The sequence below is a fragment of the Orycteropus afer genome, unplaced genomic scaffold, assembly GCF_000298275.1.
Source record: "Orycteropus afer afer isolate SDZICR_OR568_19922 unplaced genomic scaffold, OryAfe1.0 scaffold00088, whole genome shotgun sequence".
Classification (NCBI taxonomy): Eukaryota; Metazoa; Chordata; class Mammalia; order Tubulidentata; family Orycteropodidae; genus Orycteropus; species Orycteropus afer.
The window spans coordinates 9,159,843-9,176,303 of NW_006921675.1; the positions used below are offsets into that span (position 1 = coordinate 9,159,843).

The 16,461-nt window shown below is 39.6% G+C and overlaps 1 protein-coding gene across 1 annotated transcript in view; it reads right to left on the reverse strand.

The window, feature by feature from the left end:
- LOC103198210 (synaptojanin-2-binding protein) overlaps window positions 1-16,461 on the reverse strand; it is a 99,415-nt gene that overhangs the window by 73,529 nt on the left and 9,425 nt on the right. Inside the window, exon 2 of the mRNA XM_042781152.1 lies at window positions 6,691-6,827. Within this exon, the coding sequence (XP_042637086.1) occupies window positions 6,691-6,827 (137 nt within the window). The remainder of the gene's footprint in view (window positions 1-6,690; window positions 6,828-16,461) is intronic.

Here is a 16,461-nt window from a genome sequence, read left to right on the forward strand (position 1 = left end):
AGACTGCAGAAGTTGATAAAAATCTTCAATTTCCTCATCTTTGGCTTTGGTGGTTGGTGCATAAATTTGAATATTAATGGGTCTTCCTTGTAGGCGTATGGATATTATCCTATCACTGACAGCACTGTACTTCAGGACAGATCCTGAAACATCCTTTGTGATGATGAAAGCCATGCCATTCCTCTTCAAACTGTCATTCCTGGCATAGTAAATCATATGGTTGTTCGATTCAAAATGGCCAAATCCAGTCCATTTCAGCTCACTAATGCTGAGGATATCCAATCTTTATGCATTCCATTTCATTTTTGACAACTTCCAATTTTCCTAGATTCATGCTTCGTACATTCCATGTTTCGAAGATTAATGGATGTCTGCAGCTGTTTCTCCTCAATTTGAGTGGTGCCGTATCAGCAAATGGAGGTCTTGAAAGCTTTACCTTATCCATATGAGTAAGGCTGGGTTTACTCTGATGATGCAGCTCTTTCCCAGTCCTATTTTGAGAGCCTTCTAACCTAAAGTTGTGTGGTAATGTATCAGACAGTATTTCTTTGCTATTCATAAGGTTTTCCCTGGCCAGTTCTTTGAGAAGTGGACAGCCTCTTCCTTCTTCCCAGTTCATCTCAGTCTGTAAGCTGGGCTGATACCTGTGCACCATGTGCAACCTGCTGGGTTTGAAACACCAGTGGCTCAGCCTCAAAACTCACGTCAACACTTCACTATGGTAGGACAAACCAACAGACAAGTTTGTCTCCCTGTTGGAAACCTCTCGTACCACCCTTACCTGGGTCCCTGCGGCTGACTCAGTTTAGCTGATCCCAATTTTGTTGGCAACATCCAAAGCATTATAGTGAGGAGCCAGTCAAACATATGCCTTCTTCTCTCCACCAGGCCTGACTAAGGTGTTGACCTTGGCCACATCAATGTCACAGAGCTTCTTTACAACCTGCCTGATCTGGTGCTTTGTTGGCCTTAACATCCACAATGAACACAAGTGTCCTGTGTTTGATCTTCTTCAAAGTTGACTCAGTAGTCAGAGGTAACCTGATGATGGCAAGTGGTCAAGCTTGTTTCCCCTGAAGGCACTCTTCCAACGATCCTTGGGCCGCTTTTAGAGCATCAGTGCTTTAGGCTGCATGAGCATGGACGATGTGCAGATATTCTTTCTGTGGCTGTGGACACCTTTCAGCACTGCCTTCTTGGCCTTCAGTCCCTTTGCCTTGGCTTCAGTTTGGGGAGGAGCAGGGGCTTCCTTCTTTGCTTTTGGCACTATGTTTGTAAATAGTTTCCTCCATTTTCTTTTGATGCTCCATGTGTCATTCAATATTTTGCCCACAGAGTCCTTTTACTGCAACTTGAGCTTTATTTTTTAATTCAGTTCCTTCAGCTTGAGAAATGCTGAGCTTATTCTAGAAATCTTGACAGTTTATATTACTTTATGATCCTTGTTCCTCATTTTCCCTGGTGACCTATTCTAACAAGAGCTCTGGTAGCATAGTGCCTAAGGCACTTGACTGTTAACCAGAAGGCTGGCAGTTCATACCCACCAGCCACTCCTCAGAAGGAAAGTTGGGCATTCTACTTCCGTAGTGACAATGACTCGGAAACCCAAGGAGAGGTCGCTATGAGTCGGGTCTGACTCGACAGCACATAACAACAACAACAACATCATCACACAAACAAAATGATGTCTGGGTGGTGAATTTAACGTTCTCATCTGAACTTCAGGTCTATTCTTGCACCGGTAATATTCGCTTTTGCTACATGGTTATCAGAAGCAACATGGCCTTAAAACTCAAACTCATTTATATTCATTAAAGAAGTTTTTTATACAAGAGATTCCTTTCTTTTAAATTTTTCTTTCTCTCTTTTTTTCTGTTTAAATCATTCAATGGCCATAAAAATATAAAATAATTATATTTTACTTTTTTATGGGAGAGGAGAAATAGTATGACTAATCATACAGTTGTACAATTTTAGGGCTCGGAATCAAGACAATACTCACCAAACCAAACCCACTGTTGTAGAGTCAATTCTGACTCACAGCAACACTATAGGACAGAATAAAACCACCACATACAGTCTTCAAGGCTGTAATCTTTATGGAAGCAGACTGTCATATCTTTCTTCCACAGAGCAGCTGGTGGGTTCAAATCACCTGGCACTTTCGTTAGCAGCTAAGTTACTCAACTACTGCATCACCAGGTCTCCTTAACCAAGATAACGCATTGCATTATTTAGGGAAAAGTAGAAAAATTAATCCTGAGTAATAACTCACAGGAAATCTAGAGAACACTTAATACTTTTACTTGTTGTTGTTATGTGCCATCGAAGTCGGACCTGACTCATAGCGACCCCTCCTTGGGTTTCCGAGGTAGTATCACTACGGAAGTAGATTGCCCCATCTTACTTCCGAGGGAGTGGTTGGTGGGTTTGAACCACCAGCCTTCTGGTTAGCAGTCAAGTGTCTTAGCCACTAATACTTTTACTAGTTATCCAAAATGGACACATACTAAGGAAAGGATGTATCATTAGTCAGATTATCTAGCAAAAGTTACTAGAGAAAAATGAGATATATTTTATGACATGGAAAAGTAACCTTTGTAAGGCAAACAGGAAAATCCATAGATAGTAAACGAGTATAGAGGATTATTTTACAGATACTGCAAAGCCAATAATAAATAAGTTGTTAAGTACATCAAAGGGATGAAATGCGCTAAAAAATAGATGGAACTATTTAACTAATTTCAGTTTTTATATAAAGCCACACACAAATGCTATAAAGCTATCATTAATTAACCATGCGACTTTCTCTCTAGATAACTAACCCTAGCTCCTCATTTACTTTTCAGGTGCAAAGGGTTAAACATCCAGCTGCTAACCAAAAGGTTGGTGATTCAAAGCCACCCAATAGCTCTACAGGAGACAGACCTGGTGATCTGCTTCCATAAAGCCAGGGAAACCCTATGGGGAAGTTCTACTGTTATAAGGGGCTGCTGTGGGTGAAAATGACTCAATGGTACCTGATGATAACACCAAAGCAAAAAACCAAACTCACTGCCATTGAGTAGATTCCAACTCATAGCAACCCCTCCTTGGGTTTCTAAGGCGGTATCTCTATGAAAGTAGATTGCCCAGTCTGTCTTCTGAGGAGTGGCTGATGGATTTGAACCGCCAACCTTCCGGTTAGCAGTCAAATGCTTTAGGCACGACACCACCGGAGCTCCCTATGACAACACAGTACACTAGATGAAGTTCAGACAGACAAAAGTTCTAGTCCTCTGCCATTTACTGAGAAAGTTTCTCATTCTCACCAAACCTGTTTCCTTACTGCAAAATGGGGATAATGGTTGTACTTACCTCATAGGGTTAAATGAGATAAGAAGTTTAAATTTCTTAGCAAGCTACTTGGCAAGTAACTTCTAATTATTCTTATTTCTCTAACCATTCTATTTTTCAATAATACGTCTTTAACCAAAACTTTCCAAATAAGATGTCTCTCTTAACCTCTGTTTTATTTAAATCCTTCTTCACCCACAGAGCCTGGGCTCCAGTGTTCTATAATGTGTCAAAATATTATTTTGTGCCTAAATATTAAACTGCATAGTTTCTATCTACATGCTATATATCTCTATTTTAACAATACACTCTAAATCTTTAAGTATCACTGTCAAGTTGACTTATGTTTTTATAATATCTTTTCCCTGGAAACTATTAGGAAATAGTTTGCTACTAAACTTGTCAATATCCTTCTGAGATGAAGAACAGATTATCACAATCTACTATAGTGATATGTTGTTGTTACTGTTGCTATGTGCCGTTGAGTCGGACCCGACTCATAGCGACCCTTCCTTGGGTTTCTGAGGCAGTATCACTACGGAAGTAGATTGCCCCATCTTCCTTCTGAGGAGTGGCTGGTGGGTTTGAACCGCCAGCCTTCTGGTTAGCAGTCAAGTGCCCTAGCCACTATGCTACCAGAGCTCCTCTATAGTGATATAATTACATAGTAATAATAAACAGGGTCTAGGAAAAGCTTGGAGGAGCTCTGGTGGCATAGTGGTTAAAGCATTTGGCTGCTAACCAAAAGGTTGGCAGCTCAAACCCATTAGCTGCTCCATGGGAAGATGAGGCAGTCTGCTTCCATAAAGATTTACAGCCTTGGAAACCCTATGGGGCAGTTCTACTCTGTCCTATAGGGTTGCTGTGAGTTAGAATCGACTCAATGGCACTGGCTGGGTTTTGGTTTACAAAGAGCTTGGGAGTCTGAGGTAGTGTGAACAGTTAATGCACTGGCTGCTAATTGAAAAGCTAGAGATTAGTTCATCCAGAGGTGCCCCGAAGAAAAGTTTGGCAATCGACTTCTGAAAAATCAGCCACTGAAGATCCTATGAAGCACAGTTCTAATCTGACACACATGGTGTCATCATGAGTCAGAATCAACTCGACAGCAATTAGTTCAGGAGAAGGTTAACGGACTGAGCAGAGGCAAAATAGCCAGTGGAATAGTGACTGAAATGTAATATTGCCATTCATGGTATCATATTTCTGTTCTGGATCAGCTAAAACATATTCTTAAGAAAAATTATTGAGGTAATTTAGGCAGTTCTAATGAGTCAGCATTGACTTGATGGCCATGGGTTTGGTTTAATAACTACCTGTTCTGATAAGAAAGTCTTCTGAAAGAGACCTTTAGAACCAAACTGCTGAGTCTGAACTCTCACAAAGTTAGACGTCACACGAAGACAGAGATTCTCTCTTTCCTTTTATTTGTATTTCATCTCTGCCTTCATGTACTGCTACTAAGTAAGGTGGGTAGCACAGAAGTGGACACCAGCCTGGCAACTAAGAGGTATAAGAAATTCCATGTATATGACCTTTAATCACCAATTAATTGAACTGTGTGAGAAATAACTCAAAGGGGAAATTTGAAAACAAAACTACAATCAATTTTTAAAATTTCTTCTTAACTTACTAAGATAAACCATATTATTATAGAAGCGCTTTCAAAATCAGGTCTTTGAAATGTATTCTGAATTCTGTCACTCATGACTTCTCTTAGTCTGAACTTCATTCACTAACTTTTCCCAACCTAGTTCTCCTGCCCCATGCAATTCATAAGAGAAAGGAGAAAGCAGTTTTCTCCTTTTCAAACTTCGAACCCATGGCCCATCTGGAGAAGAAGGGGCTCTTGTCAATAGAAGTCCTCTCCTAGTTCAAATTTACCTATATTTCAGTCTAAACCTTTGAAGCCACCCCTAACTCCCTCCATAGTATCATCCCTCTCAGCACTTCATTATTCTTTATACCAACTGTCTTTTCTGCTTCCATACAAGCAGTAGCTGACCAACTTCAGCTAACCTGGAAGGTAAATAAAGAAAACTACCTATAGAGTTTGAGTGATTATCTCTAAGCTGTATCCTCCGTGACAGCTTCATAGTGACACTGCAGCTAATGGTAGGAAACAGAAATGAAAAACAGGGCTATAATTATATTTTGCCTTTTCATTGTTTTAAAAATTCTTATTTTGCCTGTATTCTGATTTACTTTAGGCTTATTTTATTTTAAGACCAGGGATTTGTGAACTAGCATTTAGCACTCAATCTTTCTGGCTTTGCCTGAATTCATAACATGATCATTGGTTAAATATACATTGAGAACCACACTAGACTGTAAAACGTTTATATACAAATTCCTATTTCCTGCTCTTAAAGAACTTTCAGAAAAAGTAAAATAAAATTAGTCATTACCTATAGTAAGTGTTTCACTAGAGACATTAGGAGGGTAAAATGAGAGCATATGGTCAAATATACATATTAGATTACATTCTAATTTTTCATCTTACTAAGAGATGAAAAAGAGCTTTGAGTATGGGAAAAAAAAAAAACTTACTGCCTTCCAGTCGGTCCCAATTCATAGTGACCCCTCCTTGGGTTTCCAAGGCAGTATCAGTACGGAAGTAGATTACCCAACCCTCCTTCTGAGGAGTGGCTGGTAGGTTTGAACTGCCAGGACACTTAATTCCCACCTTCCTTCTCTGTCTCTTTTGGAGTTAATTCAAATCCAATCATAAGGGCTGATATTGCCCCCGAAAAAGATGTTGTTGTTATATGCCGTACACATTAGCATTTTAATCAAAATATTAATTTTGATTAAAAACAAAAGGGGCATGATGAAGTATAATGGAAGGCAGGCAAAAAACTGGGTTTCAAATCCCTTTCCTCTGCCAGCCCTTCCACCCCTCCTTATTTTATGATTTTTTTTTTTTTTTAACTTGGGCAAGTTAACTTCATATTGAGTTTAATGTGCCTTGCCTGTAAATAGGATATTATCCACCAAGTCCAATGATGTTGTTGTTGTTGTTATGTGCCGTCGAGTCAAACCCGACTCATAGCGACCCCTCCTTGGGTTTCCAAGGCAGTATCACTACGGAAGTAGGATTGCCCAACCTTCCTTCCGAGGAGTGGCTGGTGAGTTTGAACCGCCAGCCGTCTGGTTAGCAGGCAAGTGTCTTAGCCATTATGCTACCAGAGTCCAATGATAGGGTTGGAAAAAATGACTGATTAAGATCTCTCCCACCCAGCTCTGAATATTTCTCCAAATCTAAAAAAGGAATCATCCCAAAAAGGGGGCTATGGGTAGGACATAGGGTCTAAGGGGCAACGAACAGTGAAGGAGGCCAAAGCCAGTTCTCACCGAGAGGATCTTATCACCCTCCTGGAGCCGCCCATCCAGGGCTGCAGCCCCATTCTCTTTGATGCGGCTGACGTAGATGCCACTGTCGTTGGAGACATACTGCTGATCTGTCCCACCGACGATGTTGAAGCCCAGCCCTGAGAAAATCATGGAGGAATTGTGAAGGAGATAGGGGTGAGGAAGAAAGGTATTAGAGAAGAACAGATGAGACTGAAGAAAGGCCTAATGGGGAAGGGAGGTTGACAGGAAAGAGACACTAGTAAATCAACTGCAATATAGCTGGTCAAGGCAAGGTACCACCAACAGAGGACAAGTGTATCTAGAGTTGCCCACTCTGATCAGGCAGGACTCAAAATGCAAACCCAGTGAAAACCACTGTTGGATATATCAAGATAGATTTAAACAAAACTCAGTGACAGAAAAATGGTAATTTTTGAAATATTTGTAATTTACATTTGATTTCAAAGCTGTCAGTAGCATCCAGAATTTCTAGCATTCCTGATAATCAATCTACCAGGGTTAACTTTGCCTATGAGAGAAAGTTATGCTTTTAAACAATTATCAAATGAACTCTTCTTAATTTAGTGGGATTCCTTCAGATTTTTCTTCTCTCAAGTTTGTGGAGTTTGTGTATATGTTGTTTTCGAAGAAGTAGGCTTGGGATTTTCTATTTTTATCTATTTGAATGTGGAGAGGAGGGGTGGTCAGGCAGTGGTATGGTGTTAGGAGGAAACCGTGGAACACAGGGAGATGGAGGTAAGGGAACTAAAAGCACCAAATCGCTAAATTCACTCTTTCTTTCCTTTTCTGTCTCAAGTGTAAACAACTACATAGTTTGGTATAGTAGTTGCCAAGTTTAATTCACTGTAGAAAACCTAATGGTTCAGAGATCAATTGTTAAGTTTTGGGAAGGATTTCACTTTATAGAAACCATTGTTTTAAAGGGATTTTACCCATGCATAAAATAAATAAGAAGTTGCCTAGGGTTTTCTTTATGTCAGTTACTGACAGAATTCAGAGTCAGAGAGCAAAGAGACAGGAGATAGTTTGGAAACGATTAAAAAAACAAAATACTTAGTACCCATAACAATATATAAGGTTGGCAGACGATATTTCTACATACGTATTTGTGTGTGCCATAAGAATGTCTACATAAACAGAACTAACAAGGGGCAAAGTTATGATAACTTCTTAGGCACAGTCAACCACTCTGATGGAGTGAGTTGTCAGACCTGTGAACTTGTGCTCATGGCTGCAGGGGACATCAAGCTCAATTGACATAACATACTACACAAAAACATTGTTCTATATAGTACTTAGGAGCTCTGGGTGGCATAATGCCTAAGGCATTTGACTGCTAATCAGAAGGCTGGTGGTTCAAACCTACCAGCCACTCCTCGGAAGGTAGAATGGGCAATCTACCTCCATAGAGATATTGCTTTGGAAACCCAAGGAGAGGTTGCTGTAAGTCAGAATCGACTCGACACAGTAGTGAGTTTGGTTTTTTTTGGTTTACATTCTACTTTGTGAGTAGAGACTTGGGTCTTAAAAACTTCCAAACAGCTATCTAGATGCAACAATTGGTTTATCCTAGTCCAGAGCAAAGAAGAATGAAGAAAACCAAAGATGCATAGAAACAATTACTCCAAGGGACTAGTGGGCCATGTGAAATGCAGCCTACATGACTCTGAGACCAGAAGAACTAGATGGTGCCCAGCTACCACTGTCAACCACTCAAAAAGGGATTATTGGTGTAGGAGATCCTACATAGAGTGGGAGAAAAATGTGGAACTCAAAATCATAAAAAAGACCAGTCTTCCTAGTCTGATAGAGACTGGTGATACCCCTGAGACTATGGCCTCTAATCACCCTTTGGGCCTGGAATTGAACTCACTCCCATGGCTTCCAGCCAAACAATAGACAGTTGTATAAGGTGAATATTTACATCAGATAGCTATGGTCCTTAGAACAATCAACCATGGGAGATCAGAAGGGCAGTATTTGCACAAGGAGATAGCTCCAGGAGCAGAATGCACAGGAAAGAAGGATAAAGGGAAAAGGTGATTACAAGGAAGAAGTGGGAAGAGAGCTGCACATTATTGGGATTGCCGTCAATGTCATGAAAAAGAGTGTTTATGAACTGTTGGATGGAAAATGTATTTACTGTGTAAACTTTCACCCAAATCACAATTTAAAAAAAAAAAAAATTAACTTCAATGCTTCATTCGAACTGTATACAAAATTAATTAGAAACAGATCACAGAACTAAATATAAAAGCTAAAACTTATGTGAGATTTTGTTAAGACAAGATAAAAAAAATTCTCTACCTTGGTACTGTTGAGATTTCTCAGATGTAACATCAACAGCACTAACCATAAAAGAAAAAACGTTGATAACCTGGTTTTCAATTGAAAACCTGCTTTTCAAGACACCAGCATCTTAAAAAACGGGGAGGAAGGAAAGGGGATAAAAAGCCAAAGAATAGGAAAAAAATATGTTAAACATATATATGAAAAAGGACTTTTGTCCAGAATTTATAAAAAAAACTCTTACCATGAAATAACACTAATAAACAATAAAAAATGGTCAAATAACTTAGCCACTTCAGAAGATGTATCTATGGACAGTGCCTTAGTTTCCTAGTGTTGATGCAACAGAAATACAAGTGGGTAGCTTCAAAGACCACAAATCTATTTCCTCACAGTTTTGGAGGCTGAAAGTCCAAACCAGTGTCTTGGCCCTGTTAATTCCTTGTCAGTAGTCCCAAGCCTTCCTTGTTCCTTGGCAATCCTCACATGGCACCTGTCTTTTCCAGTACGTGCTCCTTTCACTATCTCATTTGCTCTTTTTATAACTCAGAAGTGATTAGTTTTAGGACACAATATGGCCTTATCAACATAACTTCCCCAATCCAAGAGACAAGGACCTATGACACAGGAGACACACAGGAGATGTTGAGAAGCAGCGGCAGAGAAATGGCAGCAGCAGAATTGAGAGATCAGCATGAAACAGAGCAGCCAACGTCCCAGCCCATGGAATGAGAAAGGTGAGTGTCTTAGGGCAGGAGGCTTGCTGGCACCTATCTGCAGACCTGAAAGAGCTCTGTACCACTTGCCCAAGCAAGGTGAGTCCAGGCAGTTGATATTGGTCTTGATTCTTTCTCTGACTTGTGAAGTTAGAGGTGGTCATGAGATGCCACCCCCATGCCCCTTTTGCAACTGGCATCAGAAGTGGGAGCACGGTACTGTGTAAGAAAAAGAAGGAAGGGGCATGGGAAGTGAAACTTGATTCTTTGGTTATGTTACCCATAATGGCGGCTGTTGTTGTTTTGTTATGTGCCGACTCACAGCGACCCCTCCTTGAGTTTCCGAGGAGGGCCCATCTTCCTTCTGAGGAGTGGCTGGTGGGTTTGAACCGCCAGCCTTCTGGTTAGCAGTCAAGTGCCTTAGGCACTATGCTACCAGAGCTCCTAATGGCTGATAGGAATATAAGAGATGATATGCTGCAGCTAAGGGGTGAAAAGTTGCTTTTGGAGTGTCCTGAGGCAAGGACCAGACAAATTAAGAGAGATAACTGACAAAGGGCCAGGGTGTTCAGGATACACCCAGCCAGAGGCTAAAGTCATATGCATATGAATAGGGAGATAGCCAAAGGCTGGAGAAGAGCAGTTGAAACTGGAATGTTTTAAAAAAGGGTCATGTGTTCTAGATTATATCTTTATCTGAATGTACAATGGATAACGAATGTTTTTCTTATCTGGTTGTACATTATAAATGAATAATGGGTATCATATATGTAACTCCACCTTCAGCCAATACCTGATTGGATATGCTAAAAGGGGAACTAGGATTTGCCCAGAAGAAATATAGGCTTTTTGTATCAAGCCTGTAGCCCTGTGTATAGGGTATTGGGAGATTAGATCAAAAACCTGGGCCCCATCCAGGAAATCTGCATTTGAAAAGGCATGCAAAACAGAGCAGGTAGCTTCCCAGTCCATTGAATAAGAAAGTTGAATGTCTTAGGTCTTGAGGCTTGCTGGCAGAGTGGGATCCACCTACCAGTAGAGCTAAAAGAGCTTTGTAACACCTGCGGGAGAAGAGCAGAGGCCAGGCCAAGATGCTAAAAGCCAAAGAGAGGTGTGCCTATGGTAGTGTCCTGGGAGGGAAGGCTGGTGTCAGAACTGGTAAAGTTTGGAGGGTGGCAGCTAGTCTGACCTACACCTCATAGGAATCAGCCTTGGACTATTGATATTGGTCTTGATTGTCTGCCCCCCTCATGAAATTAGGAGAGGTCAGAAGATGCCACCCCTACACCCCTTTTGCAGAAGAAAGGATCACAGGAATCAAACAATCCGACACTTCTTGTTATTTTTGTTAGATGCTGTCAAGTTGCCTCTAACTCAACAGCCCAATGTACAACAGAATGAAATACTGCCCAGTCCTAGGCCATCCTCACAATCCTTGCTATGCTTGAGCTCATCATTGCAGCCAGTGTCAATCTATCTCATTGAGGGTCTTTCCCTTTTTCACTGAGCTTCTACTTTACCAAGCATGGTATCTTTCTCCAGGGACTGGTCCCTTCTGACAACATGACCAAAGTAGGTGAGACGAAATCTGGCCATTCCTGTTTCCAAGGAGGATTGTGGCTGTACTTCTTCCAGGACAGATTTGTTTGTTCTTCTGGGAGTCCATGGTATTTTCAATATTCTTTGCCAACACCACAATTTAAATGATTCAACTTTTCTTAGACATTCCTTACTCACTGTCCAACTTCCATATGTATATGAGGCAACTGAAAATACCACGGTTTGGGTCAGGAACACCTGAGTCTTCAAAGTGACATCTTTGATCCCTAACACTTTAATGAGATCATTTGCAGCAGACTGACAAATGCAATATGACAATGTTTGACGTCTTGACTGCTACTTCCATGGGTGTTAATGATGGATCCATGTAAAATGAAATCCTTGACAACCTCAATCTTTTCTCCATTTACCATGATGTTGCTTATTGGTCCAGTTGTAAGGATTTTTTATTTTACATTGAGGTGTAATCCATCCTGCAGACTACAGTCTTTATATTCATCAGTTAAGTGTTCCAAGTCATCTTCACTTTCAGCAATCTTCCTCCAATCCTGATGCCGTGCTCTTCTCCATATAGTCCAGCTTCTCGAATTATTTGCTCAGCATACAGATTGAATAAACATGTTGAAAGGATGCAATGCTGACATTCACTCTTCTTCATTTTAAACCATGCAGTATCCTCTTGTTCTATTCACATGACAGCCTCTTGGTCTATGCATAAGTTCTTCATGAGTACAATTAAGTGTTGTAGAATTCCCATTCTTCACAATGGTACCCATAATTTATTATTATCCACACAGCCAAATGCCTTTGCATAGTCAATAAAATACAGGTAAACAAATTTCCTATATTCTCTGCTTTCAACCAAGATCCATCTGACAACAGCCATGACACCCCTTTTCCTCTCATGAATCCAGCTTGCATTTCTGGAAGGTCCCTGTCAATAGACTTGCTACAACTGCTTTTGGATTATCTCCAGCAAGATTTCACTTGCATGTAATATGAATGATATTGTTCGATAATTTCCACATTTTGTTTGATCACCATTCTTTGGAATGGGCACAAATACGGATCTCTTCCAGTCAGTTGACCAAGTAGCTGCCTTCCAAATTTCTTGGCATAAATGAGTAAGCACCTCCAGCATAGCATCGTTTGTTCAAATATCTCAATGGGTATTCTGTCAATTCCTGAACCCTTGTTTTTCATCAAATCCTTCAGTGCACTTTGTATTTTTTCTTTCAATACCATTAGTTCTTGATCATGTGCTACCTCCTGAAATAGTTGGACACTGACCAGTTCTTTTTGATCAGTGACTTGATGCTTCCCACATCATTCAGTATTTTGCCCATTGTTGTTGTTGTTGTTATGTGCCGTCGAGTCGGCCCCGACTCATAGCAACCCCTCCTTGGGTTTCCGAGGCAGTATCACTACGGAAGTAGGATTGCCCAACCTTCCTTCTGGTTAGCAGTCAAGTGCTTTAGCCACTATGCTACCAGAGCTCCTATTTTGCCCATAGAACTCTTCAATACTGCAACTAAAGGCTTGAATTTTTTTCTTCAATTCTTTCAGCTTAAGAAATGTCAAGTGTGTTCTTCTCAACCTGCCCATTGAAATCTTCTGTTCAGTTCTTTTATTTCAACATTTCTTCCATTCACTTTAGCTACTCTATGTTCAAAAGCAAGTTTCAGAGTCTCTTCTGACATCCATTTGGTCTTTTCTTCATTTTTTGTCTTTTTAACGTCTGCTTGCTTTCTTCAAGGTCATATTTTGGCTCTCATGGACTTTTAATTTTGTTTCGCTTCAACTTGCACTTGGATGTGAGCAATGGATGGTGTGTTCCACAGTCAGCTCCTGGCCTTGATTATATTCCACTTGAATTTAGAGACCAACTGACAAATAGATCTGAAGCATTCAACACCAGTGGCTGAAGACCAGATGAGTTGTCTGATGCCAAGAACATCATACTTGAAGAAAGCAAACAGCAAGCTCAACACAAAAAATTTATATGGAACTAAGAAATGAGTCGGAACTGACTCGATGGCAGTGACTTTTTTTGTTTAAGAAATCACCAACACCATGAAAAAAACACATAAAAAAATGAAAGCAGTAAATTCATATTTGTTGATAATTACACTGAGTGTAAATGAATTAAATGCACCACTCAAGAGACAGTGAGTTGCAGACTGGATAAGAAAAAATGACTCATCAATATGCTGCCTATAAGAGACTCACCTTAGACATAAAGACAAAAAAAAGAATAAAATTCAAAGGTCGGAGAAAGATGTATCAAGCAAATGTCAATCAAAAAAGAGTAGAAGTGGTCATATTAATTTCTGATAAAACAGACTTTAAGACAAAAACCACCATACAAGACAAGGAAGGACATTAAACAATGCTGGAAGTATCAACTGAGCAAGAGGACATAACCATAATAAATATCTACGCACCCAATGAGAGAGCTGCAAAATACATCAGACTTTAACAGAATTGAAAAGCCAAATAGATTACTCCACAGTAATAGTAGGAGAATTTAATATATTAGTTTCAGTGAAAGATAGAACAACTAGAGAGAAACTCAACAAAGACACAGAAGAACTAAACAATAAAATCAACCAACTTGACGTTATAGATATCTACAGAGCACTTCACCCAACAACAGCACAATATGTATTCTTTCACAGTGCACGTGGAACATTCTCTAGGATAGATCAAATGTTAGGCCACAAAGCAAGCCTCAATAAACCTTAAATTTAATGCTATAAAATGAGAAATAACAATGGGAAGATCAACAGAAAAAGAGCAAACACATGGAAAGTGAATAAAATACTCCTTAAGAAGAAATGAAAAAGAGAGAAGAAATAAAATAGGAAATTAAAATTTTCCTTGAATCAAAATAGAATGAAAACACAACATACCAAAGTCTTTGGGATATAGGAAAAACAGTGATCAGAGGGTTATTTATAGCAATAAATGCACACATCAAAAAACAAGAGCCAAAATCAACATCTTAACCTAACATCTCCACAAATTAGAAAAAAAGCAACAACAACAACAAAAAGGCCTACAGTCACCAGAAGAAAAGAAATAACAAAGATTAAAGCAGAAACAAATGGAACAGAAAATAGAAACACAACAGGAAAAAATCAACACGATTAGAGGTTGACTCATTAAAAAGATGAATAAACTCGACAAATCACTAGCAAACCTAACAAAGGAAAAGAAAGGATGGACACAGATAACACAAGTAAGAAATGAAATGGGTGATGCCACAATAGAAACAACTAAAAGAAAAAGGGTAATATCAGGACACTATGAAGAACTGTACTCCAACAAATTTGAAAATCTATTAAGCAATGGATGCATTTCTAGAAACATATACTAACCTAAACTTACACAGACTGAGATAGAAAATTTGAACAGACCCATAAAAAAAGAACTTGAACAGGTCATTAAAAAAAAAAAAAAAAAAAAAAGCTACCAACAAAAGACAGTCCAGGCACAGATGGTTTTCACTGGAAAATTCTACCAAACAGTCCGAGAAGAGTTGACACCACTCTTAGGGAAACTAATTCAGAACAGAGAAAAGGATGGAATCCTCCCCAATTCATTTTATGAAGCAAGCATAACCCTGATACCAAAACTATGCCAAGACACCACTAGAAAGGAAAACTACAGACCAATATCCCTTATGAATATAGATACAAAAATTGGAACAAAATCCTAGCCAATAGACTCCAACATATCAAATAATACATCATGACCAAGTGGGATTCATACCACATATGCAAAAATGGTTCAACATTAGAAAATCAACATAATCCATCACAAAAGTAAAATAAAGGAAAAGAACCACATGATCCTATCAGTCGATGCAGAAAAGGCATATGATAAAATGCAACAGACATCCCTGATAAAAACTCTCAGAAAAATAGGAATAGAAGGGAAATTTCTCAACATAATAAAGGGCATATATGCAAAACCAACAGTTCAATGGAGAGAGATTGAAAGCATTCCCTTTGTGAACAGGAACCAGACAAGGATGCCCTTGCTGATGATATGATCCCATACCTACAAAACCCAATAAACTCAGTCAAAAATCTACTGGAAGGAACTAATTGAGAGATTTAGCATTGTGGCAGGATACAAGATCAACATCCAAAAATCAGTTGGATTGCTCTACACCAACAAAGAGATTGCTGAAAAAGAAATAAGGAAATCAATACCATTTACAATAGCTACCAAAAAATAAAATACCGGGGAATAAATCTTAGCAGGGACACAAAAGACCACTACAAAGAAAACTATAAAAGACTACTTCAAGAAACCATAAGAGATCTACATAAATGGAAGAACATACCATGCTCATGGATAGGAAGACTGAACATTGTGAAAATGTCAATTCTACCCAAAGCAATCTATACATTCAATTCAATCCCAATCCAGATCCCATCAACACTTTTTCAGGATATGGAAAAACCAATCACTAACTTTCCATGGAAAGGAAAGAGACCTTGGATAAGCAAAGCACTAGTGAAGAAGAACAAAGTAAGAGGTCTCACACTGCTGGATCTCAAAATCTACTATACAGCCACAGTAGTCAAAACTGCCTGGTACTACTATAATGACAGACACATAGACCAAAGGAATAGAATGGAAAACTCAGGAAAAGATCCATCGACCTATGCTCAGCTGATCTTTGACAAAGGGCTGAAATCCATTAAATGGGGAAGAGAATGTTTAATAAATGGTGCTGGCAAAACTGGAGATCCACTTGCAGAAAAATGAAACAAGACCTGTACCTCACAACATACACAAAAACTAACTCCACATGGATCAGAGACTTAAATGTGAAACCTAAAACTATAAAGTTCCTCAAGGAAAAACTAGGGGTAAATTTGTTGCTGTTGTTGTTAGGTGCCATAGAGTCATTTCCAACTCACAGCGATGACCCCATGCCCAGCAGAACAAAACACCACCCGATCCCGGCCAGCTCCATGATCCTTGCTATACTTGAGCCCATTGTCGCAGCCACCATGTCAATCCATCTCACTGAAGGCCTTCCCCTCTTTTGTCGACCCTCCACCTTACCACGCATGACATCCTTCTCCAGGGAATGGTCCCTTCTGACAACATGACCAAAGTAGGTGAGATGAAGTCTGGCCATTCTCGCTTCCAAGGAGTGTTTTGG